Source organism: Carex rostrata, chromosome 22 (assembly GCF_964058835.1).
Source record: "Carex rostrata chromosome 22, lpCarRost1.2, whole genome shotgun sequence".
NCBI lineage: Eukaryota > Viridiplantae > Streptophyta > Magnoliopsida > Poales > Cyperaceae > Carex > Carex rostrata.
The window spans coordinates 5467549-5485693 of record NC_135939.1 but is presented as its reverse complement, the minus strand read 5'-3'; the positions used below and the strand labels follow the sequence as shown (position 1 = coordinate 5485693).

Genomic DNA, 18145 nt, shown 5'->3' with positions numbered 1-18145 from the left:
CATATGAACTTTGTGCATAGAGTAGGAAAAATGGCATGGTGGAGCCAGTTCTGTTACGGAACAGCACGTATATTAGTTACGTGTCGTGGGTCCCGTGTCGCAATCATTCGCGTGTCGTGATCATCTTTATAAAATTTGGCACGACACGATATAGCACGTAATCACGCGAGACGTGTAATTATGACCGTTAGATCTTGACTAAATTGTGAATCTTGAATAAACTAATCTAAATTATGATTAAATGGCCACGCGAGTCACGTTTGGTTACAACACGTTTAGACATGGCGTGACTCACATGGCATGATCATTCGCATGCCGTGACCACCCTTGACATTTTAGTCACGACACGTGAAAAATTAACTTGATCACAGCATGACACGACACAATACAAGACCAAAGTCACGAAAGCATGACACGACACGTTTTTTCCACTCTTGTACATTGTCCGAAAATTGAGGTTATGGACCTAAATTGGGTTTCACATCACCTAAGGTAGTTCAAATTTGAGTTTAGATCCAGACCGTCTGCTTGTCTTTGGTACAAATATAAAAGGGTCCCAAACATTTCACCTCGGACCGGATTGATCCGAATTCTGATCGGACGGTCTGAATCCAAACTCACAAAATTTTGGAATGAACTATGCTTTGGTAACGTGCGAGTCATTACTCTGATTCACTTCTCAGTTCTCACCTTGTTCATCAACTTTATAATTTGAGCAGTTATTAAAAACCAAGGAGGCTTTTGTCAGGCTCCATACATCCTATAGAAGCCTTGGGCCTTTGAGGGAAGCTAACCCAGCTCTTGTTCGTATTTTGGGGACGATTTTCTAAATGGTTTAAATTGATAATAAGCCAAGCAAACAGCAGTAAGCATCTTTTTGCAAAAAGAAAAATGAATCAGAAAGAAGGGGAGACGAGCAAGATATAGAAAGCACAAAACTAAAAAGAAGAAGAAAATCAAAGCTTTGATTTTCATTTTCCGTACTATGACATTTCTTAACCAAGGGCAGTAAAATTGCAAAACATTTTAAACAAGGTGAAGAAAAAGAAAAAGAAAAAAGAAAAGAAAAGCAAAACGATAAACAAAAAAACCAGCCTATGTCTCTCTGAGGGCAGTGTAAAACCAACATAGCTTGAAAAGAAAGCAGCACTGCGTCTGTATATATATATCACTGACCCCTCTATTTAGCAAGAAAAAAGCACCAAAAAATTTCTAACCTTCTCCCCACCATTCTTTTCAGCACCCACATATCAACTAGTCACACCAGATCTGTAGGCAAAACTATTTTAGTTTTTCTCCTTTTTTTGTTCGAGTCAAACAAGATATTTCTAAGCTCCTGAATCACATCAACTATTCTTCCAGTGTAGAGATCTCTTCCTAGGATGCACTCTTAGGAGGGTGCTTTAAATCCTTGTACTTTAAAAAAGAGAACCATTACAAATCAGCAAGGAATCACTTCATCAATGCATAATATCATATCTGAAAGCAATTCTGTTATACTAAAGCTTTGTTTCTGGGCACTTGTTACTAATGCACCAGGAGTTCAATTTTTATGTTTTGTGTTTTCTTGTTGTTCAACCATCTAATTGTCCAAATAAAATATAAAGGCTCAAAATATTCACTGCAAGTACCGGCAGTACCGAATAATTGTCAGTGTGCCAGTCAGAACGGCTAATTGGAAAATGAAAGAGTCGGGTGGCAAGAAACAAAAAACATCAGATGGAACATACGCTAAACGCAACCCAAAAAATCGTTAGAAAAAGTGATAAAAATGCTTACCTTGGTAATAAAAGCTTCAATCTCCTCCTTGGTGAGAGCATCCTCTTCAGCATTCTGGTCCCACCCAAGTGACAGAAGAAATGCCTCTTCCTCCGGGTCTAAAGAATCCACATCTGGATCCGGGTCCACTTCCCCATCACCAATCACAACCCTGCTCTCCACCTCCTCACAAGTTGTCGGAACCCCTCCACTCTCTGCTGTTGCTTTCTCCATAAAAGGTGGATTCGGGCCAGTACCAGAAAGACCTGTGTCTGCAATTGAATCCTTGTCCTGCTCACGCGAGGTACCCAATGATTGGTTCCTGATGAACCTAAAGAACTCAAGCTTCTCTCTGGACTGAGAGTGGAGCCTCCTGTCCCTATTTGTCGGGCTCTTCAGGGGGACTGCCGAGGCCACGGGGGCTGCTGTTGAGCTTGTAGGCTTGGTGACAATAGGAGATGGCTCCTTGCTGGGAAGAGAAATTCCATTTTTGTCCCTGTTAAGGACCAGGAAATTACCGGTTTGGGTTAGTTTTGTGCTGTCAGGTGTTGGTTTGACAGAGCCACGGAAGGCTGGACTGAGAGGCTGAGAGGAAGGCGGCTGACTCTTGCTCTTCTTGTCCAGAGAACTAGAGCCCTGCAATTTTCAAGGAAAAGCTATTCAGATATTATCGCGCAAATGAGAGAACCAATTATATAGTATATGTTGTTTACGAATTATGACATACGTGTCATTTCTGGAATCATAGTTTATATATATTCCTGATACAGGTAAACATCTTAAATTTGACAAGAACAACGACAACTCAGTGCTTTAAGGTTCTATGTTTTCCATTATAGAATAGTAAATGCTGAAATTAAAAGTAGAAGTACATACTGAATTTTATATGCTAAAAAAAAGGGAACTCAATTCACTCGCTCTAAAAGGTAAAAAAAAAAATAATATTTTTTTATTATCGAGTCAAATAACTGAAGAAAATACAAAAAAACATGGGGCATGCACAGTGGCTATAATATATGTTGATGGCAATTGAATTTACTATAGATGACCCTTCTTGATGTTGCTTTTCTAGTATTACGGCAACAACATTGCACCACTTTCTATGTTCAATAGCCATAAATTAACACCCCTTAACTAATATTATGTATAGACAGCAGACATAACGGCTGTTAGAAGCCAAAGGATCCCCTACTTTGCTTATTACTTGTTTAATGATTTTATATTTTGCTGTTTGAATTGCATCAGCAGAGAAAACAAACTAGAAGTACTCTTTGCGAATTTGCCCCTTCTTAATACAAAAGAACAAGTGATAATTGCATAATTAATATAAGTATGCACAAACCATTCAGAGCCAACGTCAATATGATTTCTTTAAGCTTATCTCCTTGAAATCAAAATCACTAGAACAATAAAAGAACAGCAAAGTGGTTGTACACAAACTGACACATTGGAAATAGTGCATGCACAATTCAAAAGAAATACAAGAGCCCACAATGCAAACTTGCAAGGATATTTTTAAGTTAAAAGGGCTTACCGAGCTTTTCGGCATGGATGGTGTCACTGGTATCAGTTGTTTAAATGTCTTCAGATTCAGCTCTTCTATTCTCTGTGTATCAATTGTTAACTGCCAGTAAAAAATTGTTTTAGAACAATAAAAAGAATTATTACCAATAAGAAAAATAACCTAAAAAATGTTAACTGCCAGTAAAAAAATGTTTTAGAACAATAAAGAGAATTATTACCAATAAGACAAATAACCTAAAAAAAATATAATTCAACGAAAATGCCTATGAAAATATGTTTTACTAAAAATACTTGGCACACCAACACATGTAAGTTGTTTCTTTTACATTACATTTGACATCACCAACAAAACCCCTATAAATATCACAACAGGAACGTCTAATATAATCATAGGCATTTGTAAGTACAATGGTACCAGTAAATGAAGAACGATATTGCAATACCATACCTGAGGAGGCGTACGAGACCTTGAGGGAGCCTGAGCCACCGTCTCCGCCATATTCAACCCTGTCCCAGGACCAACAGTCGTTGGAACTGGGCTTAGAACAGCATGAGAACTCCCACTGATTCCATTACCAGCAGCTGATCCATTGCCTGAATTCATCCCATTTGAGGCTACAGCAGGAGGTGCTTCAACCAGTACTGAGTTCCAGCTCTCAACACCTCCCAGAGGAATGCTCTGGAAAGGAGTGCTAATACCAGGCGATGAGACCCGGCCTGGATCATGGCGTCCGTTTTCTCCTAGAGTAGGAAACTCTTTCTCAAAAGAGGCATTGGTGGTGCCCGACCTAGAAACAACACCATTGGTGCTGGTGCTACCATTTACCCCTTTGGCCCATGTGTCAACTGCTACTGGTCGCCCAGAGACCATTGACCGTGACCGCCGTAAGGAGTTGTCAGTAAGGCGCTCATCAAACCCGTTATCAAGAAGAGGAGAGAGCCTATCTTTATGGAGCTCATAGTCCCTGACGCGGTCTCTCTCACGCCGGCAACTGCCAAAGCTGCTGTATGCCTTGGATTTGCCAGATCCTGGTTCATAGGTTCTCGACCCGTTAGAGCTCAAGCTTCGTCTAGTAGAGGTCAAAGATTTTCTGTCCCGATCAACTGAAGATAGTGTGTTTCTAGAAGATATCCCTACAACTTGCTCATCTACAAAAGATAAAAGAGAGAATCAAGAATTGCCTCAATTTATTAGTAAGCACTGAACATCCTGAACAAAATCCAGTAAAATTGCTTCCAAATAACAATCCAGAAACACTAAAATCTAAAATTAATTCTGGATAACAATATTCCATTAACTACCAAACATAACCCCGCACACAATTTCGCAAAAACAATTAACGTTGCTTTACAATTAATTCCAGATTTTCATCTTTACACTGAGAACACAATTACAAAATAAAAGCTCACATCCAATACAGCAAACCTAAGAAGCCATTAACTTCAGTATATTACATTTTAATTTGACATGTAGATAGTCCCAATTACTTGCATCAGAATAATTTACATTTAATCCCATTAAACAGCACCATAACTACATTCCAGATAAAGTTTGTACTGCAATTCAAGTCAATCAGAGGAAAGATTAAATGGATAAATTTAGGGCACGCAGTGAAGAGTATCTCATAAATACATAACCAGCAAGAAAACTCTTTTAAGTTTAAACACATAAAATTAAGACGAAATAGAACGGATAGTACCTGAATGGGGTGAAGTACTGACGAGATGGTTTGAGTTAACGTGGTTAGAGGATTTCAACCACTCTGGCTTGAATGCCGGCTCAGCTCTATCCATGTCAACCAGAAGTCACCATTTAATGCTCAATTTCTATTTTATTTTCTCCTTAATTTCTACCACTTCATCAGCATCAATCTACCAATTATAATCTATTCTATATTTCTTTGAACAATATCACGCTTCCCCTCAAGGGGACAAAAGAGAAGCAACACACCAATTGGACTGCAATTCAGTTCTAACTTCTTAACAAACTAAAACCCCTAAATCTCCCTCAAAAATTAAGACTCAATATCTCCTCAGTTTTTACAAGGAAGTCAATTGAACTCTAATTGTTCATTTCTCGTTTAAACAAATGGAATCAAGACGATATAAGCCAAAAGACCAACCAATCAAGGAAAGGGCGAAACCCTCTTCCCTGAAAAAAATGGCTTGCGGAAACCCTAGCAACAAGCCACAAACCCTATCTAGGGCTCAAAGAGAGCGAAAGATAGCACCTTAATTCTTCAGGAATAGTACTTGGTGAAAATAATCTGATGTTACAAAATAGGGGGAGACGAACAACGCCGTGCAGCGAAAGAAAAAAGAGGGGAGGGGATTGGAAGAACCCCCAAGTCGAAGAACCAAATTGTTCTTCTCTCCTAACCAATTCACAATTCCAGAATTGGAATCGCCGCCTCGATGGAGAGAAAGAAACGACCTTTCTATATCCAGCAGGTTTAACAGCGTGACGAAGAACGGGAGGAATCAATCGCTTCTTCTTCTTCTTCTTCTTCCCTATTCTCTTCTTTCTCTCTATTCTCCCTTTTGTTTATGTTCTCTCTTCTCTCTGAATCAAACTAAAAGAGAGAAGGGGAATAATAAGCCGCCTCTATCGAAAGATTTGCAGCGTGAGTTCTCTCTCTCTGTATATATTTTTTTTTCTCTCTCTCTGTGGTCACGTAATTCTCTTTCTATTTTTCCGTTTTAATGCATTTTTTCGCGTCTTTATTTGTTGTCTGCCTTCCGTCGAAAAGAATTCGTATCACTGCAATACCTGACTGACTACAATTAGATCTAAATCGTCAGTATTCACTTGGATTTCAATCGCTCGGTTCAGATTTAATAAAATCTAATTGTTCTCGGTCAGGTACCTGAGAGAATACTGATTCTGTCAGAAAACCCTATGGTTCTGTGAACCGACCCGGGAGAAACGTCAAACTGAAATCTGACCCGCCTCACATGCACTCGTTTGGTATAACTGAGAAGAGAAGAAATCTCCAGATAGGTATATTGTAATATTTAATAACAGAGAAAATTCATTTATATCCCTTTCACACTGTAAAATATCGCTATAACCCTGGAAGGCTGGAACACAACATTAAAATTTGTCTGTTGTTTTAAACAATGACAACAATGGTAACAACAAAAACAAAATTATCACAACTCGTTTAGAAAAAAATAACAAACATCCAAAAAAATCAAAATGTAATTTGTTTTTTTTTTTTAATATAATTTTACATAGTGTAAATATAGCAAGGTTATGGGAGATGAATTTACATAAAAACAACGAAACCTACGTACTATTTACAGCATAAATTTGTACACAATTAGATATAAATGATAAAGCTAATTACTGATATGTTTTATTCAAGGACGAATTTATATATATAAAAAAAGATAACTTGCAAAAGAAATTTTCAATCTACACGTAAATTTGTATTGTGCGAGTACGTAGTAAATATATAAAAATTTGAGAGGTAAATATGAAATATTAAAGTGGGAAGAAGCAAGCATAGGTTAAAAATCCTTATTTTAAAATTTGCTATGTATGTATATTAAGAATAAATCTAATATTAGAAGTAGATACATATTATTATAAACGATAAAACTGGATATGATAATTATTGTTTCTAACAGCACCTAAAGAGAGGGTGAATATGGTGATTTAAAGGGACCTTAGACATTTTTCGTGATGGTAGGTAAAAAAAAAAAAAACAACTGTAATCAATCAATAATGTAAAGTAAATAGATAGAGTAAGAGAGACTGATATGCAGGATGTTAACGGAGTTTGGTTTAAAATACCTACGTCTTCGAGGCAACACAACCTCGTCGCAACAATAAAAAGTGACTTTTCGCGACGGAGTACTGTTATAAATGTGTTTTTTCTATTCGCGACGGAGTCCCGTCATAAATGCGTTTTTTCTCTCGCGAAAAGTGCCTACTTTGTTGTTGTGTCGGCGCACCTTTTCTATTACCCAATGAAAGAAAGGATACAACTCGTGACATGTGAGTCCAACACACACGGGGAGTCACGGACAACTCATGTACAAGGTTGAGCCTAGAAGCTCGAGTTGGAGAGTCCTACGCAGAGGATCGTCGCACAAGTATGGATATATGTGAGCAGAAACGCTCAAGCCAGTGAGCCCTTTAATGACCTACAAGAGGGAAGTCACACGGCTATTCAAAGAGAGCACTAGAGTAGATCTCCACACTATAGAACAACAAACTAACACTCTAACTAAATCTAGAAGTAGATTAATTAAGTGGATTTGAGATTATCAAAGGAGTAATGAAGTTTTAGCTCTCTCAAATATGGAAGCTCTTAAGAACACATAATAAGTGTTTTTTGAAATTTAGAGCCGACTAGCTTAAATATGAAGTTAGAGTATTAACTCTATCTATAGAGAGAGTTCTAGATCTAGGTATTTGAACTAATCCGTTTAGTACAGTGATCGTCCGTTCGAACAAATAGTTCAAATGTAATTGAAATTAGGATTTTCGCCTTTTTGAATTATATACTAATCGTTCAGTACGTTTATGTCCGTATTTCATCCCTATTCTATGTAACTTGAATAGCGTACAGTACAGTTAGCATCTGTTCGGAACAGAGACAATCTGGGGAGTTATTGGATGGTACAAAATATTCCGTTCTGAACGATTGCTAACCAAAATAATTATTCCGTACTAAAATGCTTCTTTATTCATCCGGTACTATTCAATACATTATGTACTTATTTGCTTCCGTATCGAACAGATAATTTCATAAATCAATTAATAATCTCAAATTTACTTTACTTCTCTATTTATTTAATATTACAATTTATAATCTTAATTTTCGGAAAATCTTGTTCATTTTCTTGGTTCTTCAAACTTAATCTTGCAATTATAATGTCCTTAAACCTGCAAACTCACTTATATAATGAAATCGTTAAATACAATTATTATATGTTTTACAAATTAGTCAAACAGCGTAATTAAAAAATTATATGGAACAACAATAATGAGTTTATTTATAATAAAATTTTAAAAAGCCCAACAATTTAAAAGAAGTGAGAAAATTGAACAATGTCTGTCAGAAAAAGGAATATAAAGCAACGAATTGGTCCAAAATTTCATGTTCGTCATTTATAATTGAAAAATAAATCATAACAGAGAAGGTATCGTGAACCGACTCGGTTCATGGCGCCTTGACGTAGCTATCTCAAAAAATTATGGATTTTGTTCATTATGTATAAGGAGATACTCTTCGCATGTGATTTATCCTCATTTCGCAATGGTATAAATTACAAGAAGCTATTTTTTCCCCTCGTATGAAAGAAGTATCGTGTACAGTTTTTTTCTCTCATATGTATCGGGGGCGGCGGTTGCAAATTATCAGCCAAGGGAAGGGCAAATCGGTAATTAATACTAAAACGTAATAGGGTTGCATAAAACTAGAGTGTTCCTAAGCACATCAAGTTTCTTTGTGAACTCTACTCTAAAATCTATTAGATTGATTTCAGATGATGAATTTGAATCGTTGAAATCTATCCACTTAACAAGTGATCTGTCTACATGTAAAATATTTAAACTTTCGATTAATTTTGTATAAAGTGGTCAAAATTAGAATGTTTATAAATTAATTTTAATGCATTTATTTTTGAAATTTTTTTGACCACTTGACCATATACAAAATTAATTCAAAATTTTTTAAAATTTTATATGTGGACGGACACTCGTAAAGTAAAGTAGATGGATTTTAATGGTTTGAATTCGTAATTTGAAGTCAATTCGATAGATTTTAAAGTTGAGTTTACAAATGAATTTGATAGACTTAGGAACACCCTAGTTCATATTTTTTTTGGTCAAAGAACAATATTATATATAAAATGAAGGGTTATTAGAAAAATAATATGTTGTATTAAAATTTTCTTTTTTTCTGTAAAAATGGAATTGTTGATTTTTTCTATGTGAAAATGGAATTATTTATATGAAAATTGTTCATCTCATATGTATAAATATTTTCGTGCATGGTTATTAATACTTTAGAAAAAAATTTATTGCTGGAGCTTTTGCGGTCCCCCAAGCAGTTAGAATGCGTATCCTCCGCATTAACTCAAAAGGGAATCTTTTGAGTTAATGAATCTAAACCGTCTGATTTTAAACGGAGCTAATCCATCACTTGCTTATAACATTTGGGGTCTTTCAATATTAGTGTAAATTTAGTCTGCACGAATTTTAAAACAGATCGAATGATTGAGATTCATTAACTCAAAAGATTCCCTTTTGAGTTAATGCAGAGGATACGAATTCAAGCAGTTATGGTGCGAAAACAGCGCAGGGACGTTTGGAAAAATTAGTTGGGAGAACATTATTTACATAAAAATTGTTCAAATTTATAAGTATAAATACTTGCATGCATATGTATTAATATTTTAGAAATAAAATTCAGCATTATAGTTTTTACAATTTGCTTAAATAGTTATAATACGAAGACAGTGCAAAAACTAAAGTACGAGACTCGGGATCCTAAGTCTGAAATTGAAATGCAACATTACAGACATACGATACGTACGGCCCATATTTCATGACGACAAAAGATAATAGAACTCGGTGTATATTTCACCGTATATTAAATAATTAAAAATTTCAAACGATAAGAAAAAGACATATTTGTCAGGCTAAAGTGCTATTTACTTTGTCAAATGACCCGAGGCCAGAATCAGCGACTTCTGTCTAGGGTTGTTCATCGGTTTGGTTCGGTTAAAACCGAACCAAATTTGGCAAACCAAAGTTATAATTCGGTTTTAAAAATAGAACCGAACCGAACCGAACCAAACCGAACCGAAGTTTTATTTCGGTTTGTTCAGTTCAAACCGAAATATATTATTATTTTTTATTTAAAACAATTGATTTATAATAAACCGAAGTATATTAAGAAATAAACCGGAGTATTAAGAAATAAACTAAGTTATTTAAAAATAAATCAAGTATTTAAAGCAATTGATTAAGAAATAAACCGGAGTATTAAAAAATAAACTGGGTGGTTCCGATCAAATTCATATTATATGATAGTTCGGTTATTTCGGTTTTGAAAATTTTCAAACTGAACCGAACCGAAGTTATAATTCGGTTTTGAAAAGCAAACCGAACCGATCCAATAAACCAAAATAACCGAACCGTTTAAACCGAACTAATTCGGTTCGGTCCAAACCGATTAAACCGAACCGTTTGAACACCCCTACTTCTGCCTACGGGTTACGAATCAAAAAAAAAAAGAAAAGAAAAAAAAAAAGAATCAGCGACTTCGACACTAAGAATCCAGATTCCTTGGGCGATAATCGACACACCAATTTGTATCAAATTTTAGTTACATGAGATCTTACTGACTATAGGCGCACAATGTGTGCTCCAGAATACGATGCAGACAATCCGGACTAAATGAGAAGCAAAACGAGTGCGTATCCTCTGAGATATCACATGGGCCTATACGGATCGATTTAGATTATAGGCCCAAATACACCCATGACAAACTAATCCAGAAGTTGAATTCTAAACAGGTAGAAGAATTATCGGATTTAAATCTCGCTCGGTATTATTTGATCCGCTTCATAATGCATGCTTAATACGCACAGATATTGAAACAACACGGATGAATCATGAAGAGAATCGGATAGTTCTGAACATATATTATATCGATTTTCGAACAACTAATTACCGATCTACTATATATATAACTTTACCTCCCATTCAATTTTTCATGTATCTTATAAATTTAGAATACAAATTTAAATATTATGTAATACACATTCAATAAATTTTTTTCAATTTTTGTTAAAAAAGGGCATATAACCTATTTAACTAAAAAAATAGAAACTAAAAGAGTATCCTTACAAGATATTTATAATCAGCAATTGCATCAATACAGCATGACAATACGCGCACGATGTGTCAAGTTTTAGTTACATGAGATCTTACTGACTATAGGCGCACGATGTGTGCTCCAGAATACGATGTAGAGAATCCGGACTAAATGAGAAGTAAAACAAGTGCTTATCCTCTGAGATATCTCATATTTTGCTTGACCGACGTGTCCGGTGCCTATTCGGGGATATCGTAGGCGGCAGTATTATTAGATAAACATAAATTTCATGGAACAAAATGCATGTAGCATTCAATTCATAAACATAATATGTAAAAGTGATCAACATAAGATAACTTTTAGAACATATATCTAACACCTTTTTTTTTTCATCTCATAAAATAACTTGTATGTTTCTTTAGCAAGACCAGTTTTTGTTAAACCATTAATTAAAATTGCATATCTTCTCACATCAGGTGATAAACCATGCTTCTTAATTTCTTCAAAAAAGGAGTTACCTCTTTCAATTTCACCAGCTTTTAAAACACAAGTTACACAATTCATATACGTATTGAGCAGGGTAAAATCAGGTTTGCACCCAGTATGGTGCATTTCCTTCAACAACTTATGACCATCCTCTCTCCCACCATAAATAAAGAAGTTCCTAATTAGACAAGTATAGCCTAACGCATTATAGTTGTGACCTGCATTTAGCATAGTCTCATACAACCTATATGCCTCACCCAACTTTCCCTTTTTACCCAAACCATCAATCAAAGAGCAGTAAGTCACTCAATCAGTAGCACAACCTATCAAAGAGCAGTAAGTCTCTCTCTCTCACACACACTTTCATATTTGGTAAAATATAAGCTATAGTTATAATTTACTCTAATTGCCTCTTTTTCCAATTGTAATAGTGGTTTGTGTAGAGCAACCTGGTCTTCAAGCCTGATAGGTAAGCCTGACTTGCCTATATTTATTTTTATTTTTTAAATCATTCCATATAAACCTAATTATATAACATTATCTAAGGCATTGTATTTCAAAGTTCATATATTTTTCCATATTATTGTACATGAAGTTACCAAATGATACATAATAACTAGAGTTAGGCTACGATACTATGCATAGCACACATCAGTCCGTACTATGGATCTATATCTCCATTTTCAATGTCTGAATGATCAATCCAAACCGTTTAACATGATTCCCACATGGAAATGTACTTGGAAACCAAATTTCACATTTTAAAATTCTTTTTACTATCTTTTTCAATGTGCCGAAAATTACTTGATTTAAAGATTTTGAACATCAGAATGGGCAAGATAGGTGAACTGATTTGCTTCCCTCTGGATAAAGCTAACAAATATTGTTGTTCTACCACTAGAAAAAGTGATAGTAGTAGTAGAAACTGTCGAGTTAGGAAATTGAAACTTGAAAGAGGTAACTGTGAAGTTATGGAGTAAGTGCATGTAAAGTCGCCATATGGAGCAACTGTGAAGTTTTCAATATACATTATGTTCCTCTCAATTACTTGAAAGAGGTAACTGAATGATCAATTTGAGTTGTTTATTTTTTATGATATGTTCGTTTTCTAATTTGAATTTGTTCACTATAGACGAAAGAGACAGGAGTAAAAAGTCCAACTCCAGCCAGCTTCTCTTCCAAAATTAATTGCATACTGTATTTACATATTTACAATTATTCATATTATTTTCCATTATGTACAATTAGAAATTTTTTGCTCGAGTAAATCTAAGGATCCCTGACATAAATAGATCGCACAGCTTTTTCTATGAAAAATTCCACTCCTTTGAAATTCTAATATGTGTCATTACTGCAAAAATATACACAATTTCTTCTGTGATTTTCCGCTCGATAACGGCTAGATGCAAGTTTTTCCACTACATATATGTGCTCCTACATTAACAACACTAGTAACATCAATCTGCCATCCACGCACAACAGTACCATAATGGTTGCGGCGTAGCCGCAATATGAAGCATCTAGTTCCAATTAAATTTTGGTACTATTCTTCTATTTAAATGGTCAATTAGTCAAATGGTTAGATGAATGTAGTTGGAATTTCTAGATAGATTAATTGTTTATGTTTTCAAGGGTCATGTTGTGGAGTGCAATTCATTCACTTGGTATTGGTGTTGTGTTTAGTTATATTTATATTCTTGGATTTGTAAAAGGTCACCATATGACATATAAATAAGAAGCATGTCATTTGTAAGAATAACACAATAGAATAAAATTTCTTCATAAGAATTCTTCTCTTTTCTCTATCTCTCTTCCACTAAAATACTAAACAAAATAACATAGGTCTTGAATAGACCAACACACAGATTATTACATAAGACAAGAAAGAAGATAAAATCTTAGAGTTGCTCAAGTATAGGTTTTATTTTGCATTATGAATTTTTTACTTGGTTTCCTAAAATAGACTTTTATAGTCACACAAAATCATTCATTTGTACTTTGTACTTGTATGCTTGAATTTGTTGTATAAGCACGGTAGGAATTACCACATCCTCTAGATTAATAATTAGTAATACAACTCATCCTTTGATAGCCTGGGTGTGGGTATAGCAACCAAAGGGACAGCCATCTTTGTCACAATCCCAAATTTCTCTGACAAATCGACCTCATTGCCTTCCGGGAGCTTCCAATCAAATGAATGCACCATTGTGGCTAGCAAATGACCTACCATTCTCTCAGCCATCGCAACACCTGCACAAATTCTCCTTCCTGATCCAAACGGTAAGTAGTTAAATTCTTTGCCACTAAAATCCCTCTTAAATTCCTCTTGTGAAAATCTCTCTGGTTTGAACTCCAGTGGATCTGTCCATTGCGATGGATCCGTTTGAATTGCCCATACATTCACAAAAACTCTTGTACCTTTTGGTATGAGGTAGCCATTAATTGTACAAGGGGAGCTGGGACTGTGTGGAACGAGGAGAGGAAGTATAGGGTGGAGACGAAGAGTTTCTTTAATGACATAAGAGAGGAATGGTAGTTGTGGTAAGTGGGATTCCTCGACCAATTTGTCTTTTCCCACAACTTGATTAAGTTCTTCTTGTAAATTTTGGAGTATGTTGGGATTTTTCATAATCTCAGCCATGGTCCACTCAACAGTGGTTGATGTGGTATCTGTTCCTCCTGTGACCATGTCCTGTTATACAAGGTTGTTATTTATGAGAATCTTGTTGTATGGAGATAACAATTTTGTTGTTTGTGCTAACTTAGAATCTTCCTAGAACTTCTTTAAAAAAGTAATAAAGTTCTTTAGGACTTCAAAACCTATTTGCAATTCCATACTTACTCTCTTATATTTCTGATGTTGTACTGATTTATGGTATTATCCTAAAACGGAGTAATATGGCAAACTCTTTTCTGGCCATGAAAAGGAAATGGAAAAGCAAAGTATTAAGGGAGCAACCTTGCTAATTCCATTTTGGAACTCCAAGAAGGAATGGAAAATGTTGTATAAGATTAGTAACGGTACATACCATGAGCAAGGCCTTAACATGAGTCATAGTGAAGGGGTTTTTGCTATCTCCGTTTTCTCTCTCCATCTTTAGCATGACCCCCAGGAGGTCATTGGCTCTTTCCTCTTCCCCACTACATTTCTTCTCTATCATTATCTCAAAAATTTTGTCTAATCTCACCCTTAACACTTCCATCTTGCTATGAATCCCTTGCAAATCAAATTGAGCCAAGGCTGGGAAAAAATCCGACACATTGGGCCGGCCAAGCAAGTCAACTATGTCAGCTATAACCTTTTTGAAATCCTTGCCAATCAATTCTCTCTCCTTGTCCACTTCAAGTGTGCGGCCCCATATCATGCTTGTTACAATATTCATCACAGTTAAAAACATTTCTGCACCGATGTCAACCGGGGTACCACACCTTTCACGGATGAGGCGTATGGTGGACCGAATCTCCTGCTGCCAAAGGTCTGAGAATTTGTCGAGACTGGAGGGAGACAGCACCTGTCATGCCCATTATGCTGGTTGTTAGTCTGTGCCAAGTGAATTGATGGTGTGTGTTGGTCCATTAGTTAAGAATTGGCAAATTGGGTTTAACTAACCCTATCATACCAATCAGATTGTATCTAGCCTAGTATTATTTTTAGTTTATTTCCAATGAAATGGATGAACTGAAACATTGCTTAATTGTGGTTAGAACATGAAGTTCTTGTTGAAATGATTCAAGAGCCCATTACATCTAAGCCGACTAAGCTTTGTGAACCTACATGCTCGTGAACTGCACAATACAAGGTGCTGCAATTTTTAAATTCCATCTGTTGTGATTCTGTTTCTTTTTGACAAGTCTAATTTAAAGTTTAGTATTGTCCAAGAAAATTGTAAGAAAAATGGTTGGGATGGATTGAGAATCATACTGGCCAGTATTCTTGGCTTTATTTATTGTGTAATTTTTTTATATTTTTTTTTATTGTTTTGTCTCCATTTGTTGACTAACTTTTAATTCTAATTATACCTCATGCACAAGGACACGGCGGAGCATCCGCCAGGTAGGTCCATTAGGAGACCAGACTATATCGTTGCCACCATAGGTAGCAGTGATGCCAGCTGCGGGAACGTCTCGATTTGCGAATGTGTCATCATGTTCCCGCAAGATAGCTCGAGCCAGAGATGGGGAGGAAATAACAACTATCAGTTTAGAGCCGAGTCGTAGGGAGAATATCGGGCCATACTTTTTGGACAGACCAGCAAAGTACGTGTGAAGTGATGGATCGAGAAAGGGAAGACTTCCAACAAGAGGGAGCCCTGTGGGGCCTGGTGGCAGTGGAGGTGTTCTTCTCCTGCGAAGTAGGAGAAGGGTTGTGTAGAGGAAGAAAGTTGTCAGGAGGAATGTGTAGAAGAAAGTAGTGGGTTCCATCATTGGAAGAGAGGTGAGGGATTGCAAAGAGGTGAGAGTGTGAAATTTGTAGCAGATGAGATCTGACTTCATGTGGTGATGACTAATTGCTATTTGATGAAGGTATAGCATTGAATTTTTTTTCTGCTACCCTATCATGTAGTGGTGTATAATAGTGGAGTTAGGGGTGATCTACATGCAATCAATAGATAGATGGTGGTTGGCCACTCATTTTAAAAGATATGTAGTGTTCTGTCCTTTCAACTATACGGCTTCTATATTTTGATTGAGACCTGATACAGCCGCCTGATGCTGACATACAACTAAAAGAAGAAAAAGAAATTTATATATATACTCATCATAATTTCTCAATTTAAATAATTTTTATCAAAATTTAAAATTAAATATTTTTCATCTTAAACTCACTTGTTTTATCAGTAATCCCATTTCTTAATTTAATCAATTAAAAATAAATATTAATGAAAAGTTAAAGGACAATTTTGTCCTTGTTTCAAATGACTAAAAATTGTATCAAAGTTTCTATTACCACACTTGAGTATTCGACTAGTAATAGTAGAACAAACTTATCTGGATTTTGTTAGAAATAAAAATTCATAAATTTCGATAGTTAAAAAAATTTAAGAAATATATTAAAAATTCACGAGCTAATATTTTGAACTGGGATCAACAACTCATAATCCAAGCATTTTTTTTTTTTCCAATAACACATAAAAAAATATATTAATTTTTCTTACAACCGCGAAAAATCCGACCTGAAAAATGTTGATCCGAGTTATTTGTTACAATCTTTCTAATAAATCAAATTGTATTGTATTCTATCTATTTTCAAAGAAATATATTCAACATTTCTAATATTTCAATATAACAAATAAAAAAAAATTCTGTTTTGCGAAGAAAAAAAAATTTCGAAGCCGTAAATTTTTTCCACGGTTTGGGTACTTTTAAAATTCTATCTAAAACCTGATTATTATTATTAAAATATTTTGCTAATTGGGTATTTTTAAAAATGTCGGTTCACTGGGGCAGGTTTGAAATATAACTGCATATAAAACCATAAATCAGAGAAAAATTAACAAATTTAAAATAAAAAAGTTTAAGCGATTTTTTTTTGGTCGAGTGATACTATATTTTTTTTATTGATATTGTAGTTGCTACTGGCATTTATAAATTTTTAGTTGTTGATAGCATACAAGAGTGTTAGAACAACAATGAGGACATTATTCGTAATTGCCTTCAATAAATGTTAAATTCAAGAACTATCAGCAAACAAAAAAGAAGAAGGGGCAAAAATAACCATAATTAGAAAAAAGAAAGATTTTTATGAAACCAACATGATTATTTTTTTATTCGTAATTGTCATTTCGGTCCCGAATTTTTTTTTTTTGGCACCAAAATAACAATTCGGTCCCAGATATTTTTACAATTTTCAACATATTTCTTTTCTCAAAATCTGTGAAAACAGCTGGGACCAAAATACCATTTCGATCCAAAAAATACAAGGAACCAAAATGACATTTCTGTTCTTATGATTTTTGTAAAAAAAAAAAAATAATCATGTTGGTTTCATAAAAATCATTTTTCTAATTATTGTTTATAAAAAAAAAATCTAAAAATGCGCACCGCTGCTACACCCTTGATTGCGATCTACTCCCTCTGCCTCTGCCTCTGCTAGCTTTTGTTCAACTGGTATGATTTGTTGGCATTTCCCTAATTTTTGTATTTATTCAACTACTAAAGAACATAAAAGTCTGTGTGGCAGCTAATTAAAAAAAAAAAACACTTCTATTCCTAAACCAGTGTCCAGATTGGAGACAATTTTGAAATTTTTTGGTTTCTTGTCAATCGGCGACAAACAAGTCTCGTGAAGTTTGTCAAATTGGTAAGTAGCCTCTCCAATTTTTCAGTGAACAGAAAACCGATACCAAACAGCTGTACCAGTCCTTGAAAATGTCATGTAAAATATAAAAGTGCAAAATTACATATAGAATTAAGAGAGTAGGTAACAACATAACAAAAAACATATATTCTGTCATCTAAACACAAAATCTCGAAATAAACTAACATAACTCTGGACAATTAAGAAAACTTTCAATATCAGTTACTAACCTGTTTCTCTT

The 18145-nt window shown here is 35.0% G+C and overlaps 2 protein-coding genes across 2 annotated transcripts; both read right to left on the bottom strand.

Annotated features, from left to right (window-relative positions):
• Positions 1-939: 939 nt before the first annotated feature.
• LOC144573804 (uncharacterized) lies at positions 940-5966 on the bottom strand. Its single transcript, XM_078323555.1, has 5 exons — positions 4983-5966; positions 3731-4431; positions 3293-3382; positions 1780-2394; positions 940-1416 (listed from the first exon to the last, which is right to left on the bottom strand). The coding sequence occupies exons 1-5, from the start codon at positions 5074-5076 to the stop codon at positions 1378-1380; spliced, it is 1539 nt and encodes a 512-aa protein (XP_078179681.1). The 5' UTR covers positions 5077-5966; the 3' UTR covers positions 940-1377.
• Positions 5967-13492: 7526 nt separating this feature from the next.
• LOC144573943 (flavonoid 3'-monooxygenase CYP75B137-like) lies at positions 13493-16115 on the bottom strand. Its single transcript, XM_078323724.1, has 3 exons — positions 15627-16115; positions 14636-15118; positions 13493-14298 (listed from the first exon to the last, which is right to left on the bottom strand). Exons 1-3 carry the CDS (start codon positions 16098-16100, stop codon positions 13672-13674), a joined length of 1584 nt encoding a protein of 527 aa, XP_078179850.1. The 5' UTR covers positions 16101-16115; the 3' UTR covers positions 13493-13671.
• Between the last annotated feature and the right edge of the window lie 2030 nt (positions 16116-18145).

What these genes read in the sequence shown, in the direction of transcription:
- LOC144573804 (XM_078323555.1), bottom strand. Translation starts at nt 5,076, where the DNA reads ATGGATAGAGCTGAGCCGGCATTCAAGCCAGAGTGGTTGAAATCCTCT. An exon ending in CAGTACTTCACCCCATTCAG is followed by an intron (nt 4,432 to 4,982) that starts GTACTATCCGTT and finishes TATCTTTTGTAG; the next exon opens with ATGAGCAAGTTGTAGGGATA. An exon ending in GGTCTCGTACGCCTCCTCAG is followed by an intron (nt 3,383 to 3,730) that starts GTATGGTATTGC and finishes TTTTACTGGCAG; the next exon opens with TTAACAATTGATACACAGAG.
- LOC144573943 (XM_078323724.1), bottom strand. Translation starts at nt 16,100, where the DNA reads ATGAAGTCAGATCTCATCTGCTACAAATTTCACACTCTCACCTCTTTG. An exon ending in GCCGTGTCCTTGTGCATGAG is followed by an intron (nt 15,119 to 15,626) that starts GTATAATTAGAA and finishes TGGGCATGACAG; the next exon opens with GTGCTGTCTCCCTCCAGTCT. An exon ending in ATGTTAAGGCCTTGCTCATG is followed by an intron (nt 14,299 to 14,635) that starts GTATGTACCGTT and finishes CTTGTATAACAG; the next exon opens with GACATGGTCACAGGAGGAAC.